Genomic DNA, 21,600 nt, shown 5'->3' with positions numbered 1-21,600 from the left:
CTTAAAGGGGTTATCCAACCCCTATAATGCTCCCCAAAATACCCAGGATCCCCAGCACCCGCATTGCTCCTGATGCCTGCACGGACGCCGCTGCATCTCCCTGTTGCGCGGATTGACGGGGGAGGCAGCCAATAGCAGGACACGACGGGGACGAGCCTCCCTAACATCACCCTCGATGCTAGGAAGGTTCGTTCCCGTTGCGGCCTGCTATTGGCCGCAGACCCCCCCACTCGTCGAGTGTTTTGAAGCTTTTTCTGACCAGTTTTTTAACACTAGATTTATATTGCACAGATGTTAGTTGGGCGACAGACATCGGTGGTTCATAGACGCCTCAGAACTGCAAGGAATACATCATGGTGCAGTTTAAAAAGTATGCAGCGTACCATTAAAATGCATATTGTGAACAGGATCAGTTCTTATAGCCTTTGTGTGCAGTCCCACCTGCTCTCCTTATGGCACACGCTGCCTTTTACCAAGAACTGCAGATGCTTTCTGACTCACCGATTATTTCATCTCATGATCTGCGCTTATGAAGCCTTCATTTTCCTGTCTTCATTTCCTAGGATCCACCCCCCAGAGCACTTTAAACAGAAATATGCAGTTGATGAAGTCCAGTATACGTGTGACGTGAGTACATTTTTGTGATGCCTTTCTGTTATTATTTCATGACATTAGATGTTTGGGGAAAATTGAGCAATCCCATGTGGTCCAACCCTACTAGTCTGGTGCATTTGCCGTGAATTACGGAAGTATACCAGACCAGCAGGGATTCCTGACTAGATCCCCTTTGGAATCCGATATAGTGTCCATATGGATTGTCTCCCTTCCATTTGATTCCAGTTTTAACCACTTGACAGAAGGGGGACTTGATTTGCCTCCTTTCTGTGCAGGCAGCATATATCATTTGTCGCGCGTTACATGCGCTTGACAAGTGACTGCTGAGAAGCAAAACGCTTCATTATTGCAGCAGCGTCGATCAATAATTCCTGCATCAGTAACAAGTCTGTGAATGAAGGGAAATGTATACAGCGGCCGCGGCACAGCTATGTCTCCATCTAATGGTCTGCGCTTCCCGTGTACCACTAGTCTTTATAGGCTGTGGTGGGGGCGAGAGATTTCCCCTCTCGCATAAAATCTCTACAGCAGAAGCAAATTTCCGTAACAAAGCCTATCAATACTTAACCTGGGACGTCAGAAGTTTTGATCCTGGTTGCGAAGATCCTGACCGGTTGCTAAAACGAGGGGCAGAAGCTGTAAGCTGGTCAGCGCCCCCCCCCCCCGATCGGCTCTGCTTGGATTTTCCTTGGTAAGCGGAGCAAGTGGCATGTGGGCTGTATTCAAAACCCCCTTTGCTAGGGGTGTGTCACGCTGGACAGGATACGAGATACACAGAAAACAACCAAACCAGTGTCTAGGCAAGAAGCTGGGGATAAAGGTCACCTCCTGACAAATCCCTACCAGCTCTCCCTAGACTTCTATGCCCACGTTCAGACCCTGAAGATGGGAATGAACGTGTCCCTGTGCCTGGGCTGAAGATACCCTAAGATGGTGAAAGGGGGAAAGAGGCAGCCTGCTCCCTCAGGACCTGGAGGGGGCAGGTGTCTCTCTAACAGCCCAGACAGACAATAACAAGAAACACAAAACCAACTTATCTTGTTAGTGAGCGTGAGCAGGAACAGCAAATCCTTCTTCCTTCCTTCCTCTCAGCAAGACAGAAGCTATAACCCGCACAGGACACTGGGAGTGGGCGTAATTTAAACTGATACCAACGACCCCACCCAGTGCACCTGAAGGGAGGCTGATACAGCTCACTCCAAAACAAAAACAAAAAGCTACACACGTGCTGCTAACCTGGCAGACCTCCGCACATAACCTGAGCAGGGCATGACAGGGTGTGCGGCTGGGTGGTACCGGAGACCAGATCCTTTTTGCTAGAGGTTAATGGGGAGGGTGCAATGGCTGGACCATCTATGAGCCGATGATCAGTCATCTGATCGGTTCCTTTTAAAGGGAGTGTCTCACTTCAGGAAATGGCATTTATCATGTAGACAAGGTTAACACAAGCCACTTGCTAATGTATTGTTATTATCCATATTGCCTCCTTTGCTGGTTGGTTTTATTTTTCCATCACATTATACACTGCTCGTTTCCATGGTTATGACCACCCTGCAATCCATCAGTGGTGGTCGTGCTTGCACACTGTAGGAAAAAGCGCCGGCCCCTCTGGTGGCTGTGACCGTGCATAGACCTGTGCTGTTTCCTATAGTGTGCAAGCACGACCACCACTAATGGATTGCAGGGTGGTCGTAACTCCTGGATACGAGCATTGTATAATGTGGTGGAAAAATGAATCAAGACAGCAAAGGAGGCAATATGGACAATCACGATACATTAGTATGTGCCTTGTGTTAACTTTCTCTACATGATAAATGCCATTTGCTGAAGTGAGAAAACCCCATTTAAAACTGCTTATCGGCAGCGCATCTCCCTGAGTTACCTATCCAGTGGTTACATAGACCTCCCTAATGATAAGAGGACCAGGTGGTCTCAGTCCCATGATCTTTGGAGGTACCAGTGATCTGACCCCACCAGTCTTTGTCACTTATCAGATCATTATTTTCCATCAGTTTCTCAGATTAGAAATCCCCTTTAAGATGTGGTCACCTTTTGCTGTGTGGTATTTTAGGCTCTGATCCATTCCACTGACTTAATCCTGTTGTTGGAAGTTTGCGTATTATCGGGGTTGAGGCAATGCTGGGCGACAGATGTATGCATCGATTAACATTTTCTTTTCTTCCATCAGATCGCCAAAGTCTTGAGTGCAAAGAGCCCGTCAGTTCTGCTCACTCTGGTAAGATCACCCCCGTAAAGCAGGCTGACACCATTGACTCGTTAGCTCTGCAATCTTCTATCATGGGGTTCGAAGGTCCCGTCTTCTTATCATAAATTTACACACTCGGGGAGCAGAGACGGCTAAACTGCAGCCTTTACATTCCTGCCCAAAGCTTTTATGGCTGTGACAGACCATGTCATCCGTCCAAAGTATCCCTGTTATCTTCTGGCAATTACAGCAGGATCCTCATTAGCGTGTTTTCTGATTATAAAGCTGCTTATGCAAACAAATCTAATGTGTGCTGGGACTGTACCACAGTACACATAGGTAAGCAAGTAGGATTTTAACCCGTGCAATCTATGGTGATAAGCGACATTACCTGCATAGCCGTCAGCTGACAATATATGTGCTTATATGTAAGGCTACTTTCACACTAGCTTTCGGGGGTCCGCTTGTGAGCTCCGTTTGAAGGGTCTCACAAGCGGCCCCGAACGCACCTGTACTGCCCTAATGCATTCTGAGTGGACGCGGATCCGCTCAGAATGCATCAGTCTGGCAGTGTTCAGCCTCCGCTCCGCAAGCGGACACCGGAACGCTGCTTGCAGCGTTCGGGTGTCCGCCTGGCCGTGCGGAGGCAAGCGGATCCGTCCAGACTTACAATGTAAGTCAATGGGGACCGATCCGTTTGAAGTTGACACAGTATGGCTCAATTTTCAAACAGATCCGTCCCCCATTGACTTTCAATGTAAAGTCTGGAAGGATCCGTCTGAAGCTACTTTCACACTTAGAATTTTTTTTAAACTATAATGCAGACGGATCCGTTCTGAACAGATACAAACGTCTGCATTATAGGAGCGGATCCGTCTGTGCAGACAACAGACGGACCCGCTCTGAACGCTAGTGTGAAAGTAGCCTAAGGGCATATATACATATATATTTAAATCTAACACTTCCCTCAACAGTCGTAACAACAAGTACGCGTGCAACGGGGAATGGTTTTTGCAACGTGGTATGCTACGTTAAAGAGAACCCTCTCCCCGCTCCTGACACGTCTATTTTAATAGCTTTATACATTCCCCGTGTAATAACAATTCTGGAGCATCTATTCTTATGTCTGTATGTTGTGCCATTCCTTTATTATTTCTACTAGAAGTTATGAATGAATTGCTAGCAGCCTGCAGTAAGGGTACAGGGGGCGGTAACCAGTTGGGGGTGTGTACCTGCACAGTCTCACTCTATCCAATCAGTGCTGCCATTATCAGTCTGTGCAGGGACACACCCCCAACTTGTTACCGCCCCCTGTACCCTTACTGCAGGCTGCTAGCAATTCATTCATAACTTCTAGTAGAAATAATAAAGGAACGGCACAACATAGAGCCGTAAGGATCGATGCTCCAGAACTGTTATTACATAGGGAATGCATGAAGCTATTAAAGCAGGCATGTCAGGAGCGGTGAAAGGTCCTCTTTAAAGGGTTTGTCCCACAATTAAATCTCATATTCATTGTATACATCCTTAAAATGAAGCACATTTGCCATTTACAGGTTGTTAAAAAAGCCTAATCCAGTGAACAGTTCAGACTTTTACCTACATAGTATGCCGCCACCTAGTGGTCAACATATATAGCAGTGTGCATTTCTTCCTAATGTGCTGTTGGACACACATGCTCAGTTCCTCTCCCGACGGCAAGGTCTCTGCACAGGGATTCTCCATTCAATGCAGTGCAAGCAATAGAAATAGCTTTCTGCCCTGTCAGGAAGCAGCAGATCAGCTGCCAGAGGTGGAAGGAGACCGATTCTTGCCCCCCAGGAGCAGCAGCACATGAAAGCAAAAAAAGATTTTTATTTCTAAGTTGAAACAGATTACCTTACGTCAGCTACCTTTCTTCAGCCATTGACACTGTTCATCCTAATCCTCCTGGTTCATGACTTTAAATGTCAGAACTACCAAGACGTGCCAGGCCGTAGGAATGGAGGTTATAGAGAATGTGACACCGCATAGTACTTCAGATGATTCAGTAACGCCACGGGAGCTGATTGGTAGCCTATGTTCCTTAAGACTACTTTTTTTATATAATATTGTGATTTAAATCATAAAAAGTTAAGCTTTATGTGGGAAGAGTTTGAAGGGAACTTATTATTTCCATCTGGTTTCTGTTTTGCCAGTAATTTAATTTATTTTAGACGGCAACCGACTGAGCAGCGCAAATAGCAGCCGTCACGTAGCCGGGTCTGACTCGCTCTTCCACTTACTCTCTTCTGTGATATTTGCGGCCACGCAGGTGGGCTGAGACGGGGATGGAGATTTTTTAAATATTTTTTTTTATTTTCAATCAAACAGCTTGTGAGGTGAATCTGACTTTTAGTGCATGTAGTTAACGCAGTTTTATTGGAATCGTTTTGATTAAATGACAGCCAGCAGTACCCGGTGCCTTGCTAAACATGACTCTCGCCATCACGGCCTTCAATAAATGCCGCTCCCTCACCGGATGGAGGACCGGGAGGGGGGGGGGGTTTCGCTGCTGCTTTGTCTACAGAGAGGAATCCTCAGGTAAAAGTAATTACTTTCTGCAGTTTATATGGAATGTTGTTCAATTTTAATTTCAAGTGGAGGAGAGAAATCTTATATTTTTTTCTTACTCAAGTGAAGCACTTGGTGTGGTCCCGATTATCTCAAGGGTTAAAGGGTAGTTCCCACTAAGTATATAATCCAATAATATATAATGTTATCCTCTATATTAATAAGTAGTCTTGCAGTCACTAGACAACCCCTCAAAATACCGAACTGGTTCTGAATAGTGATGGGTTCTCCGACCAGGCAGAGACCTTATGGCTGAAGCTGCACCCAGTCTGTGTGTTCATTTGAATGAGAATCCCCTTTATGATCGGGCAGAGTGCTGATAAGATCTCTGCCCAATCGCAGACAGAACTGTATGGCCATAAATTGACAGTGGCACGATCCTTTCTGTCTCCTCCCTATGATCGGTGCAGGAAAGTAATGGGAAACTAAGCTGGTGGTCCTCGGCTTCCGGTTACAGACGACAGAAGTCACTGGAACCTAGTGCAAGAGATGGAGGCATGACGAGCGGTCTGTGTGAGAGCGGGGTACAAAGAGCAGTCTGAGTGGGGGGAAAGATGGGGATCAAGAATCCATGTGAACCGTCTGTGTAACAAAGGGGGGGGGGGGGGGCTCCGTCTTGCCGTTAAAATGGTGCACCAGGTATGCAACTTTGGCCCCTTCACTGCCCTAGGCTTCCAAGGTTCATACGCTTACCCCTTCACTTCCCTAAACCACCAGGGATGTAGGCATTAACACTTCACTATCCTAAACCACCAGGGATGCAGGCCTTAACACCTTTACTGCTCTAGACCACCAGGGATGTAGGCATTAATACCTTCACTGCTCTAGACCACCAGGGATGTAGGCATTCACACCTTCACTGCTCTAGACCACCAGGGATGTAGGCATTAACACCTTTACTGCTCTAGACCACCAGGGATGTAGGCATTCACACCTTCACTCCTCTAGACCACCAGGGATGTAGGCATATACACCTTCACTGCTCTAGACCACCAGGGATGTAGGCATTCACACCTTCACTCCTCTAGACCACCAGCGATGTAGGCATTAATACCTTTACTGCTCTAGACCACCAGGGATGTAGGCATTAATACCTTCACTGCTCTAGATCACCAGGGATGTAGGCATTCACACATTTACTGCTCTAGACCACCAGCGATGTAGGCATTAATACCTTTACTGCTCTAGACCACCAGGGATGTAGGCATTAACACCTTTACTGCTCTAGACCACCAGGGATGTAGGCATTAACACCTTTACTGCTCTAGACCACCAGGGATGCAGCCATTAACACCTTTACTGCTCTAGACCACCTGGAATGTAGGCATTAACACCTTCACTGCTCTAGACCACCAGGGATGTAGGCATTCACACCTTCACTCCTCTAGACCACCAGGGATGTAGGCATTAACACCTTTACTGCTCTAGACCACCAGGGATGTAGGCATTAACACCTTCACTGCTCTAGACCACCAGGGATGTAGGCATTAATACCTTCACTGCTCTAGACCACCAGGGATGCAGCCATTAACCCGTTTACTGCTCAAAACTAATGGGAATGCAGATATTTACCACTTCACAGCTGTAGACCACCAGGGATGCAGACAATAAGGCCTCTTTCACACGAGCGTGACGGATTAGGTCCGGATGCGTTCAGTGAAACTCGCACTATTTTGCTAGCAAGTTCAGTCAGTTTTGTCTGCGATTGCGTTCAGTTGTTCAGTTTTTTCCGCGCGGGTGCAATGCGTTTTGATGCGTTTTTCACGCGCGTGATAAAAAACTAAATGTTTACAAACAACATCTCCTAGCAACCATCAGTGAAAAACGCATCGCACCTGCACTTGCTTTAACTTGCTGTAGGCATTAACACCTTTACTGCTCTAGACCACCAGGGATGTAGGCATTCACACCTTCACTCCTCTAGACCACCAGGGATGTAGGCATTAACACCTTTACTGCTCTAGACCACCAGGGATGCAGGCCTTAACACCTTTACTGCTCTAGACCACCAGGGATGTAGGCATTAATACCTTCACTGCTCTAGATCACCAGGGATGTAGGCATTCACACCTTTACTGCTCTAGACCACCAGGGATGTAGGCATTCACACCTTCACTCCTCTAGACCACCAGGGATGTAGGCATATACACCTTCACTGCTCTAGACCACCAGGGATGTAGGCATTCACACCTTCACTCCTCTAGACCACCAGCGATGTAGGCATTAATACCTTTACTGCTCTAGACCACCAGGGATGTAGGCATTAATACCTTCACTGCTCTAGATCACCAGGGATGTAGGCATTCACACATTTACTGCTCTAGACCACCAGCGATGTAGGCATTAATACCTTTACTGCTCTAGACCACCAGGGATGTAGGCATTAACACCTTTACTGCTCTAGACCACCAGGGATGTCGGCATTAACACCTTTACTGCTCTAGACCACCAGGAATGTAGGCATTAATACCTTCACTGCTCTAGACCACCAGGGATGTAGGCATTAACACCTTTACTGCTCTAGACCACCAGGGATGTAGGCATTAACACCTTTACTGCTCTAGACCACCAGGGATGCAGCCATTAACACCTTTACTGCTCTAGACCACCTGGAATGTAGGCATTAACACCTTCACTGCTCTAGACCACCAGGGATGTAGGCATTCACACCTTCACTCCTCTAGACCACCAGGGATGTAGGCATTAACACCTTTACTGCTCTAGACCACCAGGGATGTAGGCATTAACACCTTCACTGCTCTAGACCACCAGGGATGTAGGCATTAATACCTTCACTGCTCTAGACCACCAGGGATGCAGCCATTAACCCGTTTACTGCTCAAAACTAATGGGAATGCAGATATTTACCACTTCACAGCTGTAGACCACCAGGGATGCAGACAATAAGGCCTCTTTCACACGAGCGTGACGGATTAGGTCCGGATGCGTTCAGTGAAACTCGCACTATTTTGCTAGCAAGTTCAGTCAGTTTTGTCTGCGATTGCGTTCAGTTGTACAGTTTTTTCCGCGCGGGTGCAATGCGTTTTGATGCGTTTTTCACGCGCGTGATAAAAAACTAAATGTTTACAAACAACATCTCCTAGCAACCATCAGTGAAAAACGCATCGCACCTGCACTTGCTTGAGGATGCAATGCGTTCTTCACGCAGCCCCATTCACTTCTATGGAGCCAGGGCTGCGTGGAAAACACAGATTATAGAACATGCTGTGATTTTTACGCAACGCAGAACTGATGCGCGAAAAACAACGCTTATGTACACAGACCCGTTGAAATGAATGGGTCAGGATTCAGTGCGGGTGCTATGCGTTCACGTGACGCATTGCACCCGCGTGGAAAACTCGCTCGTGTGAAAGGGGCCTAACCCCTTCACTGCATTAAACCACTGGGGATGCAGACATTAAACTGTTCGCTGCCCTAGACTCCCATGAAAGCAAAGATTAACTCCTTCACTGCTATAGACCACCAGAGATGTCGACATTAGCTCCATCATTGCCCTAGACCACCAGGGTTACAGACATTAACTCCTTCTCTAGACTTTTGCCGCTTTACGGTAAAATTTGACTAGCTGCTGTATAACTGCCCCACTCACTATTGTCATGTAGCACCATGGCATGGAGGTGGGAGCGTCGCCACACAGATTTACTGATAAAGAGGTTGTTTGCTTTATTTTCATTGATGACCTACCCTCGGGATAGGTCATCCTTATCAGATTGGCGGGATTCCGACTCCCGGCACCCCCCGTCGATCAGCTGTTGGAAGAGAAAGCAGCACTTGTACAAGCGCTGCCTCCTCTTCACTGTTTACCTGCTTGCCGTCGCCACCGCAGTGGTGACCAGGTGTAATTACACCTAAGCCGTTCCATTCACTTCAATGGGATGGCTCTGTAGTAGTCACTTGACTAGGAAGAAGCCGTCCCATAGAAGTGAATGGGACGGCTGAGATGTAATTACACCTGGCGGTGGTGACAGCGAGTAGGTAAACAGTGAAGAGGAGGAAGCGCTCGTATGAGCATGGCCTTCTCTTCGAACGGCTATTCTGTGGGGCTGTTGGGAGTCAGACCCCACTGATCTGAGGATAGGTCATTAATGTAAATAAAGTGGATTCTGGGAAATATATGTTCAATAAGGTGCATATAAGCATCCCCGGCTGCTCTGGAAGCCAGGAAGACTGGGGCTACCCTTGTGGAAGCTATCATGATGGCTGTATTCGTCGTCACCCAGTAATGGCTAAATCCAATTTTTTTCACAGCTAGGTGACTTAAAGAGATTATCCTTTTGAATCATATATCAAAAGTCCTGGAAATGCTGTTAATAGCATTTTTAAAGTCATTTGCACTTCTTAGCATGAACAATACCTTTGACACTTGGTGATGCTACTAATCTGTGCTGCAGGGGGCAGGCTCTGTACAGAATCAGTCTCCTCCCCCCCCTTGCAGCTGATAAACTAGTCCCTTCTTACGTCCCTGTTGGCTGCCCTGCAGTGAACAGAGGATCAGTATGCACAGATGTGACTGAACACGCTTGTCTACCAGCACTTGGCTCAGTAGATGGAGCTACACATTGTTACACACCAGGTAGCGCCATACTATGTAAGTAGATGTGATAAATCTTCATTGGTTCATTTTTAAAGGGAACCTGTCACCGGGATTTTGTGTATAGACCATAGAGCTGAGGACATGGGTTGCTAGATGGACTCTAGCACGTCCGCAATACCCAGTCCCCATAGCTCTGTGTGCTTTTATTGTGTAAAAAAAACGATTTGATACATATGCAAATTAACCTGAGATGAGTCCTGTCCCTGAGATGAGTCAGGACAGGACTCAACTCAGGTTAATTTGCATATGTATCAAATCGGTTTTTATACACAATAAAAGCACACAGAGCTATGGGGACTCGGTATTGCGGATGTGCTAGCGGCCATCTAGCAGCCCATTTCCTCAGCTCTTTACACAAAATCCCGGCGACAGGTTCCCTTTAAAGGGGTCGTCGGCGTGTTTAATACTGATAAACTATTCTCTGGATAGGTCATCACTATGTGATCATGGGGTCACCCACTGCCGATCAGCTGTTTGAAGAGGTTGCAGCGCTCCGTTAAGAGCCGCGGCCTCCTCGCAGCTTACCAAGCACAGCGCCGTCTATTGGATAGCAGCTCAGCCCCATTCAATTGAAGGGCATTGACCTGCCCCCAGGCCACATGATCCATGAAAGTGATGTCCCCGGCCGCAGCGCTGGTTTCTGCAAACGGCTGATCAGCGGGGTTCCCAGCAGTCGCACTTGAGGAGAGGTTATCAGTATTAAACTCTCAGGCAACAGCTTTAATATAGCAAATGTGATAGATATATATATAGGGATCATCCCCTTTAAGTGCTTTCAAAAGAGATTCTTGAATTTTGCTAACCCTGGGTTTGTGATATTGTTGCGGTGGAGCCTGATGTTTTTTCCAGCCAGAAGCGTACGGCAGGGTGCGTGTTATATTAGTCTCTGCTTATTTGATATAACAGCCGGGACAGGTCTCTGACGCTTGTCAGAGATGAGAGGCTCCCGACTGTCGCCCCCAGGCAGCGGAGGACAGACTTCTTACATACTGTATGTAGCTTAAAGTTATGGATGTGAGCAGCTGATTAGCATTTGCTTGCAGTGCGGTCTTGGTGGGCAGCCCCGGCTCATGTCTTATTCTAGAGTCTGACATAATATATACATATATATGTGTGTGTGTGAGAGGTCACTCTTGTCGGAATATTTTGTTTGTGGAGAAACCCCCAGGACTGCAGATCGTTCCTGCAGATGTACATTACTTCTGAACAGCAGCAGCAAAATTCCATCAGAAACTGGATCAGGTAAAAATTGGACAAGACGGCATCTGGTCAGAGAACAGTGAACTGGAAGTGATAATGTAGCAGAGATAATTGTTATTTGGAACTACCTTATCATAGGACTGCAGGAATCCCCATGTCCCCCCCCCCCCCAATAATTGAATAAAGGGGTTTCCATTTTTGCATCAATAAATGTGTAATTAAAGGCGTGCTCACGTCTTAAAAATGTATGGAATATTGCAAGGATATGGGACCCCTACTGATTCTGATCCGGTTGTTCCCTGCACGACGGCGCCCCCGGGCACTCCCTGTACAGGAACTGCAGCACACAGCTGGATTCAAGCGAATGCGATCGGCCTCGGCTCCCTGCCCAACCTGGGCGCCCCAGGGGGCTGTTATTCTGGGAAACCAGGATTGGTAGGGATCGCCAGGATGGGGAGATGAGAATAACCCTTTAAATGTTAAGCAACTTTCGAATATACCTTCAATTTTTCAAGAACTCTGCTTGCTGTCAGTGAATTAAAATTTCCATGCTTGCACCCAAAGGCTGAAAACGTATCTGTCGTCAGCTGACATAGGTACAGGCTTCTTGTGAGAGATCTCAAATACAAAGGGACGTTATCAGGACGGGTTTTCAGCAAGCAAGGAAATTACCTTTAACTGTCAGCAAGCGGAGATCTTGAAAACAGTGAGAAATTTGCTTAATTTACTTGTGCGTAAAGTAGAAAGTTGCTGGACTTTATTATGCTCTGAGAAAACTGCCATGGCAGATGACTGTTCATAGAAGCGTGGAGCTGTCAATAGTGCTGAACATGACCTGCACTGTCACATGATACATTGTGTGCGGACTGTGGGTTGTTGTGCACAGATTTATGGAATGTTCTCCTTATTGTTAATAGAAGGCTCCCAATCTCACAATGAGGACACTCATCGGGCAGCAAAATCCAATATTTCCTCTCCGTGCTGTGACATTTCCCTTTCCCGATCCAAACCTTTGAACAAGTTTAGAAATCATGAATTGGCATTTCTACAAAAACTGTGACATTTATACTGAATGTCTGTCCTTGTTATACTCGTACATCGGAAAAAAGTGTTCTACATGTCAGTCAGAAGCTGCCACCTTGGAGATGGTTAAGTCTGCGGTACTTTATCTTTTTTTACAAAGTATCCCTTACTTGAGCCGTCCATACACCTTCACCAGCTGTGCCTACTAACGGCTCCATATGCATGCACCCTCAGACGAGCATGCATGTGTTTTCAGTGGCAAGAGAGGAGTGAGTCAATGCTAGACTCTGGCAAAAGGTTAGGACATCGAAATTTTACTTTCCAGATCCTTCCCCCTCCCCGACATCATCTTTTGGGACGCGTTGGAAGGCCCTCATGCACGTTAGATGGTCGTCTTACCCAGACACAATTGGTCAGTTTGGCTGATGATAGTTTATAAGGCTGAAAAAGACACCAGTTCAGCCTGTTATCCTGAGGAAGGCAAAAAGCCCTCATGGGTAGGAACCAATTTTAGGGGGTAAAATTCCTTCCTGACTCCAATCAGGCATCAGAATAACTCCCTGGATCAACGACCCCTCTCTAGTAGCTATAGCCTGTAATATTATTACACTCCAGAACTCTCTTAGTGAACTCACCATCCCCACCTCCTCAGGCAGAGAGTTCCATAGTCTCACTGCTCTTACCATCAAGAATCCTCTTCTATGTTTGTGTACAAACCTTCTTTCCTCTAGACAAGGGATGCCCAACCTGCGGTCCTCCAGCTGTTGCAAAACTACAACTCCTAGCATGCCCTGATAGCTGTAGGCTGTCCAGGCATGCTGGGAGTTGTAGTTTTGCAACAGCTGGAGGGCCGCAGATTAGGCATCCCTGCTCTAGACGCAGAGGATGTCCTCTCGTCACAGTCCTGGGGATAAATAGATGATTGGAGAGATCTCTGTACTGACCCCTGATATATTTATTCATGTTTATTAGATCGCCCCTTAATTGTCTTTTTTTCTGCGTGAATAACCCTAATGTTGATAATCTTTCAGGGTACTGTAGTTGCCCCATTCCAGTTATTACTTTAGTTGCCCTCCTCTGGACTCTCTCCAGCTCTGCTATGTCTGCCTTGTTCACAGGAGCCCAGAACTGTACACAGTACTCCATGTGTGGTCTGACCAGTGATTTGTAAAGTGGTAGGACTATGTTCTCATCACGGGCATCTATGCCCCTTCTGATGCAACCCATTATCTTATGGGCCTTGGCAGCAGCTGCCTGACACTGGTTTCTACAGCTTATTAGTTTGCTGTTCACTAAAAGTCCTTTTCCATGTCAGTGTTTTACCATTTAGTATGTATGATAATCTGATGTGTATGGGGGCCTTTAAAGAGATTTTCTGGAACCTACCCTGAGCATAGTCGATCCATATCTAAATCCTGGAAAACTCCTTTAATGTTTGTGCGGTTCTCCTTGTAATGCAGTCACTTTTTGCCTCTTTTAGTCACTGTTAATGTTTTTGCCTCCAATTTTGTGAATGAATGCATCATGTCGTCTGATCCTGCCGTCATACCCCTTCCATCTGTCTCGTGAACCTTACTAAATTAAATTTAGCTAATTAGTGAGAAGTAAGGACTAGATGGACGGCTACTCAGTATTTCTTGGAGTTTCTTCACTCCTAATTTTAGTTGTATTGGAGGACTTTAGAATATTTGGCACTAAAAGTGGACATACTCCATTAAAGTGTCCTCGAGAACCACGGTATGAGGTTGTCATCAAGTATGGCTGGAGCCAGTCCAGTTCTAACACTGCGTCTGTTTTTTGTTACATGGGCGATTGCACGTGGTTCCTTCTACACTCGCTGCTTCTTTTGATTATAATATGTCTTCTGTTATTCTTTTTCCTTGAGTCATTTCCTTTTATTTACATCTTGTTTCTTCTTTGCAGCGCGGGGTTAATACCGACAGCGGAAGTGTTTGCAGAGAGGCCTCGTTTGAAGGAATAAGCCGGTAAGTGAAAATCTCCTTACCCTCTCTCCTCCGCGACAGAATACAAAACCAGAGTCTTTCTCCTGAGCATCGAAATCTGTAATTCTGTGTCACTCAGGGCAGATAGAAAATAATTGTGTAGCTTCACAATTAGAAGATAACAGGATGGTTCAGCTTTCTGGGTAAAATATTCAAATCCTCTTGCAGGCTCATTACATACAAATGATATACGAATAAAGAACTTATTAAATGGGGCATGGCATGTAGAGTAGGTTACAGAAAACGGTGGTATTGGCTTTAAACCTACATAAAAATGGAGCATCTTTGTAAATACAGGGTGGGCCATTTATATGGATACACCTTAATAAAATGGGAATGGTTGGTGATATTAACTTCCTGTTTGTGGCACATTAGTATATGCGAGGGGGGAAACTTCTCAAGATGGGTGGTGACCATGGCGGCCATTTTGAAGTCAGCCATTTTGAATCCAACTTTTGTTTTTTCAATAGGAAGAGGGTCATGTGACACATCAAACTTATTGGGAATTTCACAAGAAAAACAATGGTGTGCTTGGTTTTAACGTAACTTTATTCTTTCATGAGTTATTTACAAGTTTCTGACCACTTATAAAATGTGTTCAATGTGCTGCCCATTGTGTTGGATTGTCAATGCGACCCTCTTCTCCCACTCTTCACACACTGATAGCAACACCGCAGGAGAAATGCTAGCACAGGCTTCCAGTATCAGTAGTTTCAGGTGCTGCACATCTCGTATCTTCACAGCATAGACAATTGCCTTCAGGTGACCCCAAAGATAAAAGTCTAAGGGCGTCAGATCGGGAGACCTTGGCGGCCATTCAACTGGCCCACGACGACCAATCCAATTTCCAGGAAACTGTTCATCTAGGAATGCTCGGACCTGACACCCATAATGTGACCCCCGATCTGACCCCCTTAGACTTTTATCTTTGGGGTCATCTGAAGGCAATTGTCTATGCTGTGAAGATACGAGATGTGCAGCACCTGAAACTACGGATACTGGAAGCCTGTGCTAGCATTTCTAGTATGAAAAAACAAAAGTTGGATTCAAAATGGCCGACTTCAAAATGGCCACCATGGTCACCACCCATCTTGAAAAGTTTCCCCCCTCACATATACTAATGTGCCACAAACAGGAAGTTAATATCACCAACCATTCCAATTTTATTCAGGTGTATCCATATAAATGGCCCACCCTGTACATTACATTACTTATCCTGTACTGATCCTGAGTTATATCCAGTATTATACTCCAGAGCTGCACTCACTATTCTGCTGGTGGAGTCACTATGTACATACATTACTTATCCTGTACTGATCCCGGGTTACATCCTGTATTATACTCCAGAGCTGCACTCAGTATTATGCTAGTGCAGTCACTGTGTACATACATTACATTACTTATCCTGTACTGATCCCGAGTTACATCCTGTATTATACTCCAGAGCTGCACTCACTATTCTGCTGGTGCAGTCACTGTGTACATACATTACATTACTTATCCTGTACTGATCCCGAGTTACATCCTGTATTATACTCCAGAGCTGCACTCAGTATTCTGCTAGTGCAGTCACTGTGTACATACATTACATTACTTATCCTGTACTGATCCTGAGTTATGTTCTGTATTATACTCCAGAGCTGCACTCACTATTCTGCTGGTGCAGTCACTGTGTACATACATTACTTATCCTGTACTGATCCTGAGTTACATCCTGTATTATACTCCAGAGCTGCACTCACTATTCTGCTGGTGCAGTCACTGTGTACATACATTACATTACTTATCCTGTACTGATCCCGAGTTACATCCTGTATTATACTCCAGAGCTGCACTCAGTATTCTGCTAGTGCAGTCACTGTGTACATACATTACATTACTTATCCTGTACTGATCCTGAGTTATGTTCTGTATTATACTCCAGAGCTGCACTCACTATTCTGCTGGTGGAGTCACTATGTACATACATTACTTATCCTGTACTGATCCCGGGTTACATCCTGTATTATACTCCAGAGCTGCACTCAGTATTATGCTAGTGCAGTCACTGTGTACATACATTACATTACTTATCCTGTACTGATCCTGAGTTATGTTCTGTATTATACTCCAGAGCTGCACTCACTATTCTGCTGGTGCAGTCACTGTGTACATACATTACATTACTTATCCTGTACTGATCCCGAGTTACATCCTGTATTATACTCCAGAGCTGCACTCAGTATTCTGCTAGTGCAGTCACTGTGTACATACATTACATTACTTATCCTGTACTGATCCTGAGTTATGTTCTGTATTATACTCCAGAGCTGCACTCACTATTCTGCTGGTGCAGTCACTGTGTACATACATTACTTATCCTGTACTGATCCTGAGTTACATCCTGTATTATACTCCAGAGCTGCACTCACTATTCTGCTGGTGCAGTCACTGTGTACATACATTACATTACTTATCCTGTACTGATCCCGAGTTACATCCTGTATTATACTCCAGAGCTGCACTCAGTATTCTGCTAGTGCAGTCACTGTGTACATACATTACATTACTTATCCTGTACTGATCCTGAGTTATGTTCTGTATTATACTCCAGAGCTGCACTCACTATTCTGCTGGTGCAGTCACTGTGTACATACATTACATTACTTATCCTGTACTGATCCTGAGTTACATCCTGTATTATACTCCAGAGCTGCACTCACTATTCTGCTGGTGCAGTCACTGTGTACATACATTACATTACTTATCCTGTACTGATCCTGAGTTACATCCTGTATTATACTCCAGAGCTGCACTCACTATTCTGCTGGTGCAGTCACTGTGTACATACATTACTTATCCTGTACTGATCCTGAGTTACATCCTGTATTATACTCCAGAGCTGCACTCACTATTCTGCTGGTGTCATTGGGAACTTCAGCTGGGTGAATGACAGATGACTCTGTAACAGTTTAGCTGAGCTCCTATATTGGGAGGGGACGGTAGTTTTCCCCATGTCACATCACTGTATGGTGCTGGGTGTGATTCTAACACTATCTGGATGTATACTGCCGTATGTGCTGTGCAGTCGCTGAATAAATAGGTAATACTATGAGATTTCAGCTCTGAAGTAGTAATAATATTAATTATTGTAGTATCATTTCATAGTCCACCAACTGTTCGTACAGCTCCCACTACCAATTGCTAAGTTATAATCCTTTCTGCAATTGTAGAGTCTGGGTGACTACCTCCGTGAGTGACGGCCAACATGGCTGCCATTACCGCTCCCAGAGGAGAACTTTCTGCAGTCCTGTTTGCCCTGACACCACTTATGGAAGGGGCTGCCCAAATAGGACACGTCTTTCAAACAGAACCACATTATAGAAGCTTGAAAGCTTGAGATTCTCATCTTCATCCCAATTTCACGCTCTCTCCGGCAGGAGCTCATCAACATTTGCTTGTCAAATTAAGGGAAGTTAATGCATCCCCCCCCCCCACCTCCTGTATTAAGATATCATCCCATTATTGTGATGTACAGCTCCGGCTCCCGAGTCAATCACGGTCCCGAGCAGCAGGAGCTCGAACAATCCTTCACACATTGTCAGAATAAATACATAAAAATCCCCACGAGCTGCGCGCTCCATCCCCGCACCGGATTACTCAATATGTATAGCAGTGACTTGTGACCACACTCATGTGCTGACAGTCCCATAAATATGTATTGATATGCAGGCTGTAAATAGGAAGAGTAAATTGAGAGGGAATAATACACATGTAGCCTCCTGAAATAACGGGATCGTCTCAAGTTTCTGCCTGACGCTTCTCGGCTGCTGCTGGGAGGTTTTATTAATGGATGAGCACGGTATAGCAAGCCCTGACGGCGCTGTCACACCTCTGATGGCTGCAAGTAATGGATTTACATTACCCATGGGTTATCGGGTCTCTTGTATACAGGTGTAGCAGAGCTGAGGATGTGTTTCCCTATAGAACTGAAGGTATACTAAACGGAAGCATCGTTTTAATGTAATGACTTTTCGTGATGTAAAAATGAATGTCGGTAACTCATTCAGCTCTGCTACATCTATATCTGTCCACCTATTTCTGTTGATATACATCTGCAAAAATGAAGTGCGAAGTACAGGTTAGGGCTCATGCATGCCGCCATTTCCGTGTACTGGGGACCACAAATTGCGGCCCCCAATGCACGGGTAACGTCCATGCGGCTGCCTGCCGCAGACGGATGCAGACCCATTCAACTTAAATGGGTCCGTGTTCCGTCCGCACCGCAAAAAAATAGAACAGAAGAGACACGAACAGAAAACCACAGAAGCCCTGCGTAGTACTTCAATGGGGTTCCGTGCCTCCGCTCCGTACCTTCCGGATTGGGGGTCCATATCTGTCATCCGGTGCAGAAACAGCGGTTCGCAGTATGCGTGCATCGGCCGGAACACGTTTTTCTTTTAGTGTACGTTCCGTCTTTTTTTTTTTTTTTTGCAAACCGTATGCGGAAACCATTAATTTCAATCTGTCCGCAAAAAAAAAATCTAGAAGTTACTGTGCGTGCATTCTATTTACTTAGGTCCGCATGTCCGTTCCGCCAAAAATTGGAACATGTCCTATTGTCCGCATAACAGGCAAGGATAGGACTGTTGTGTTCCGCAAAATACGGAATGCACACGGACGTCATCCGTATTTTTTTTGCGAATCCGTATTTTGCGGACCGCAAAATACATACAGTCGTGTGCATGAACCCTAAGGCTGATTGTTTGCATGCAATACCTGATGGCTGAATGCTAGTCGGTTGACAGCTGTCTTCGCCTGCCCCGTACACATGCATGCTTGGCCAATTGTTCATGTCTTCTCATTTGGGAGAGTAGAGTAAGCTGCTGCCAGACATCTCCACAAGATCAAAAAGATTGGCCATGTTGAAATCCAACAGTCCAATCCTTTTCATGGCAAATTTATCTTGTGGCTGATGCTGGAAGATAAGTCTGGCACCCCTTTAGTTTACATCACCGACAGGAATAATCTGCAAACTTTGACGCATTTTTGGCACACATTGTCGGAACGTAAGCCACCCCTCTCTGTGGTAGGCCACCCCTCTCTGTGGTAGGCCACCCCTCTCTGTGGTAGGCCACCCCTCTCTGTGGTAGGCCACCCCTCTCTGTGGTAGGCCACCCCTCTCTGTGGTAGGCCACCCCTCTCTGTGGTAGGCCACACCTCTCTGTGGTAGGCCACACCTCTCTGTGGTAGGCCACACCTCTCTGTGGTAGGCCACATCTCTCTGTGGTAGGCCACACCTCTCTGTGGTAGGCCACACCTCTCTGTGGTAGGCCACACCTCTCTGTGGTAGGCCACACCTCTCTGTGGTAGGCCACACCTCTCTGTGGTAGGCCACACCTCTCTGTGGTAGGCCACACCTCTCTGGGTGTTTTCATCCGTGTACAGAGAGAAGCAGCAGCGGTGGTGCGGGGACTGTGGACGGCACAGGGAGCGGGGACCCAGTTAAGTACATTCCCTCTGAGGGGCCCGGCACATGGGGGGCTGTTTGTGAAATTGGATAACCCCTTTAAACCCTGGGAAAAAAAAAGTCTATGTGTAGTTAAAGGGGTATCCTAATTTTAGACACTGATGGCATATCACTAGGCTTGGCCATCAATGTCAGATAGTGAAGTAGAGCAATACTGCGCATGCGTCCTGTCTTTTCACTGCTATGGGAGTTCTGAAAATAGTTAAACAAGCGTGGTCTGCTATTTTCAGAAGTCCCACAGCGGTGAATGGAGAGTGCACTGCGCATGTATGGCCGGAAATAGCCAAGCCAGCGCTCTGAACTCCCATAGTGGCGAACAGAGGGTACCGCGCATGCACAGCTGCTCTCCATTCACTTCTGCGGGTCCCGTTCTAGATACAGGAGTGGGTCCCAGAGGTCCGACCTGCACCTATTTAACATTAAAGGGGTTGGCCACTTTTGGTGTGGGTTTTGGCAAACCCCTGTCTCTTGGGCAGACTTGCGAAGGGAAGCATACATACCTGCTTCCTAGTCTGGCTCTTTCCCTAGACAGCAGCACTGTCCGCAACCGCTTTGACGCCGCTGCAGCCAGCCGGCGGCCACAGCAGTGACCTGCTCCCCTTGCATCCTGTCAGTTGCTCACATGACACAAGGGGGATCTCATTAGTGCACTTCACTTTCCAGGTCTCCCTAGGAAGGGGGTTTGCCAAACATCCCCCCCCAAAGGTGGCCAACGCCTTTAATGGTATATCCTAGCAAAATGCCATCAGTGTTTGAGATGGGAATACTCATCTAACACCCCTAAGGGCTGTGCCAGCTGGTCCGCAATGCACGGGCACCGACCGTTGGGCCGCTGCATGCGTATCATGTTCTAAAAGAAGAAAAACTGCTACAAGAGGACATAGTTTTAAATTAGAAGGGCAAAGGTTTAATAGTAATATCAGGAAGTATTACTTTACTGAGAGAGTAGTGGATGCATGGAATAGCCTTCCTGCAGAAGTGGCAGCTGCAAATACAGTGAAGGGGTTTAAGCATGCATGGGATAGGCATAAGGCCATCCTTCATATAAGATAGGGCCGGGGGCTATCCATAGTATTCAGTATATTGGGCAGACTAGATGGGCCAAATGGTTCTTATCTGCCGACACATTCTATGTTTCTATGTTTCTAATCCACTTGAATGGGGTCCGCGATCCGCATGCACTACGTTTTTGCAGTGGATAGGCACAGAGAGAAACAATACGGAAGCACTCCGTAGTGCTTCCATGGGGTTCCGTGCCTCCATTCCGCACCAACCTTCCGGATTCCAAGTGAATGGGTCCGCATCCATGATGTGAGGTGCAAACGGCCAGTGCCCGTGTATTGCTGACCCGCTGTTTGCGGTCCGCAGCACGGTCCCGGCTGGCCGTGTGTATGAGCCCTAACTAACATGAAGTCTGACAGGAAAGGAAGACTCGAGGGCGCAGTATAGTTGCTTTATCCAGGTCCCAAGTTAGAGATGAGGGAGGTAATTTTTAATTACGGTAACCTGAACTTTAAAATTTCGGTCTGCACAGCCGTCAGCATAACCCTCATCGTCTCTCCTGCCTTATAGTCATTGTGTCATTAGCCTTCGTGTTTCTTTTCCTCTCTTCACCATCTGTGTCCTGCCGCGGCTCTACCAATCATTCTCCTATCACAAAATGTAGGTTTTTTTGTTGTTTTTTCCTCCCTGTTCTTTTTTCTTTTCTTTTTATTAGCCATCTCCACAGAATGACACTTTTCTCAGGGTCTCTGTAATTTCGGCTGCAGAGTAAAGGTTGTGCCCGGCCCCTTCTGCCACATTGTCTCTCCGTAATTAATGCCGTCTCGGGCTCTTT

General features: G+C 46.3%; 1 protein-coding gene across 2 annotated transcripts in view; it reads left to right on the top strand.

Moving 5' to 3' along the window:
- The window catches only part of PEPD (peptidase D), a 245,917-nt gene that overhangs the window by 27,467 nt on the left and 196,850 nt on the right, over positions 1–21,600 (top strand). For both annotated transcript variants that reach the window (XM_040410510.1, XM_040410509.1), the window contains exons 4-6: positions 564–627; positions 2,804–2,851; positions 14,175–14,236. In XM_040410510.1, coding sequence (XP_040266444.1) covers positions 564–627; positions 2,804–2,851; positions 14,175–14,236 — 174 coding nt within the window. The remainder of the gene's footprint in view (positions 1–563; positions 628–2,803; positions 2,852–14,174; positions 14,237–21,600) is intronic.

Source organism: Bufo bufo, chromosome 10 (assembly GCF_905171765.1).
Source record: "Bufo bufo chromosome 10, aBufBuf1.1, whole genome shotgun sequence".
Taxonomy (NCBI): Eukaryota; Metazoa; Chordata; class Amphibia; order Anura; family Bufonidae; genus Bufo; species Bufo bufo.
Note: the sequence above shows the minus strand (reverse complement) of the source record. Positions and strands in the feature narration are given on the sequence as shown.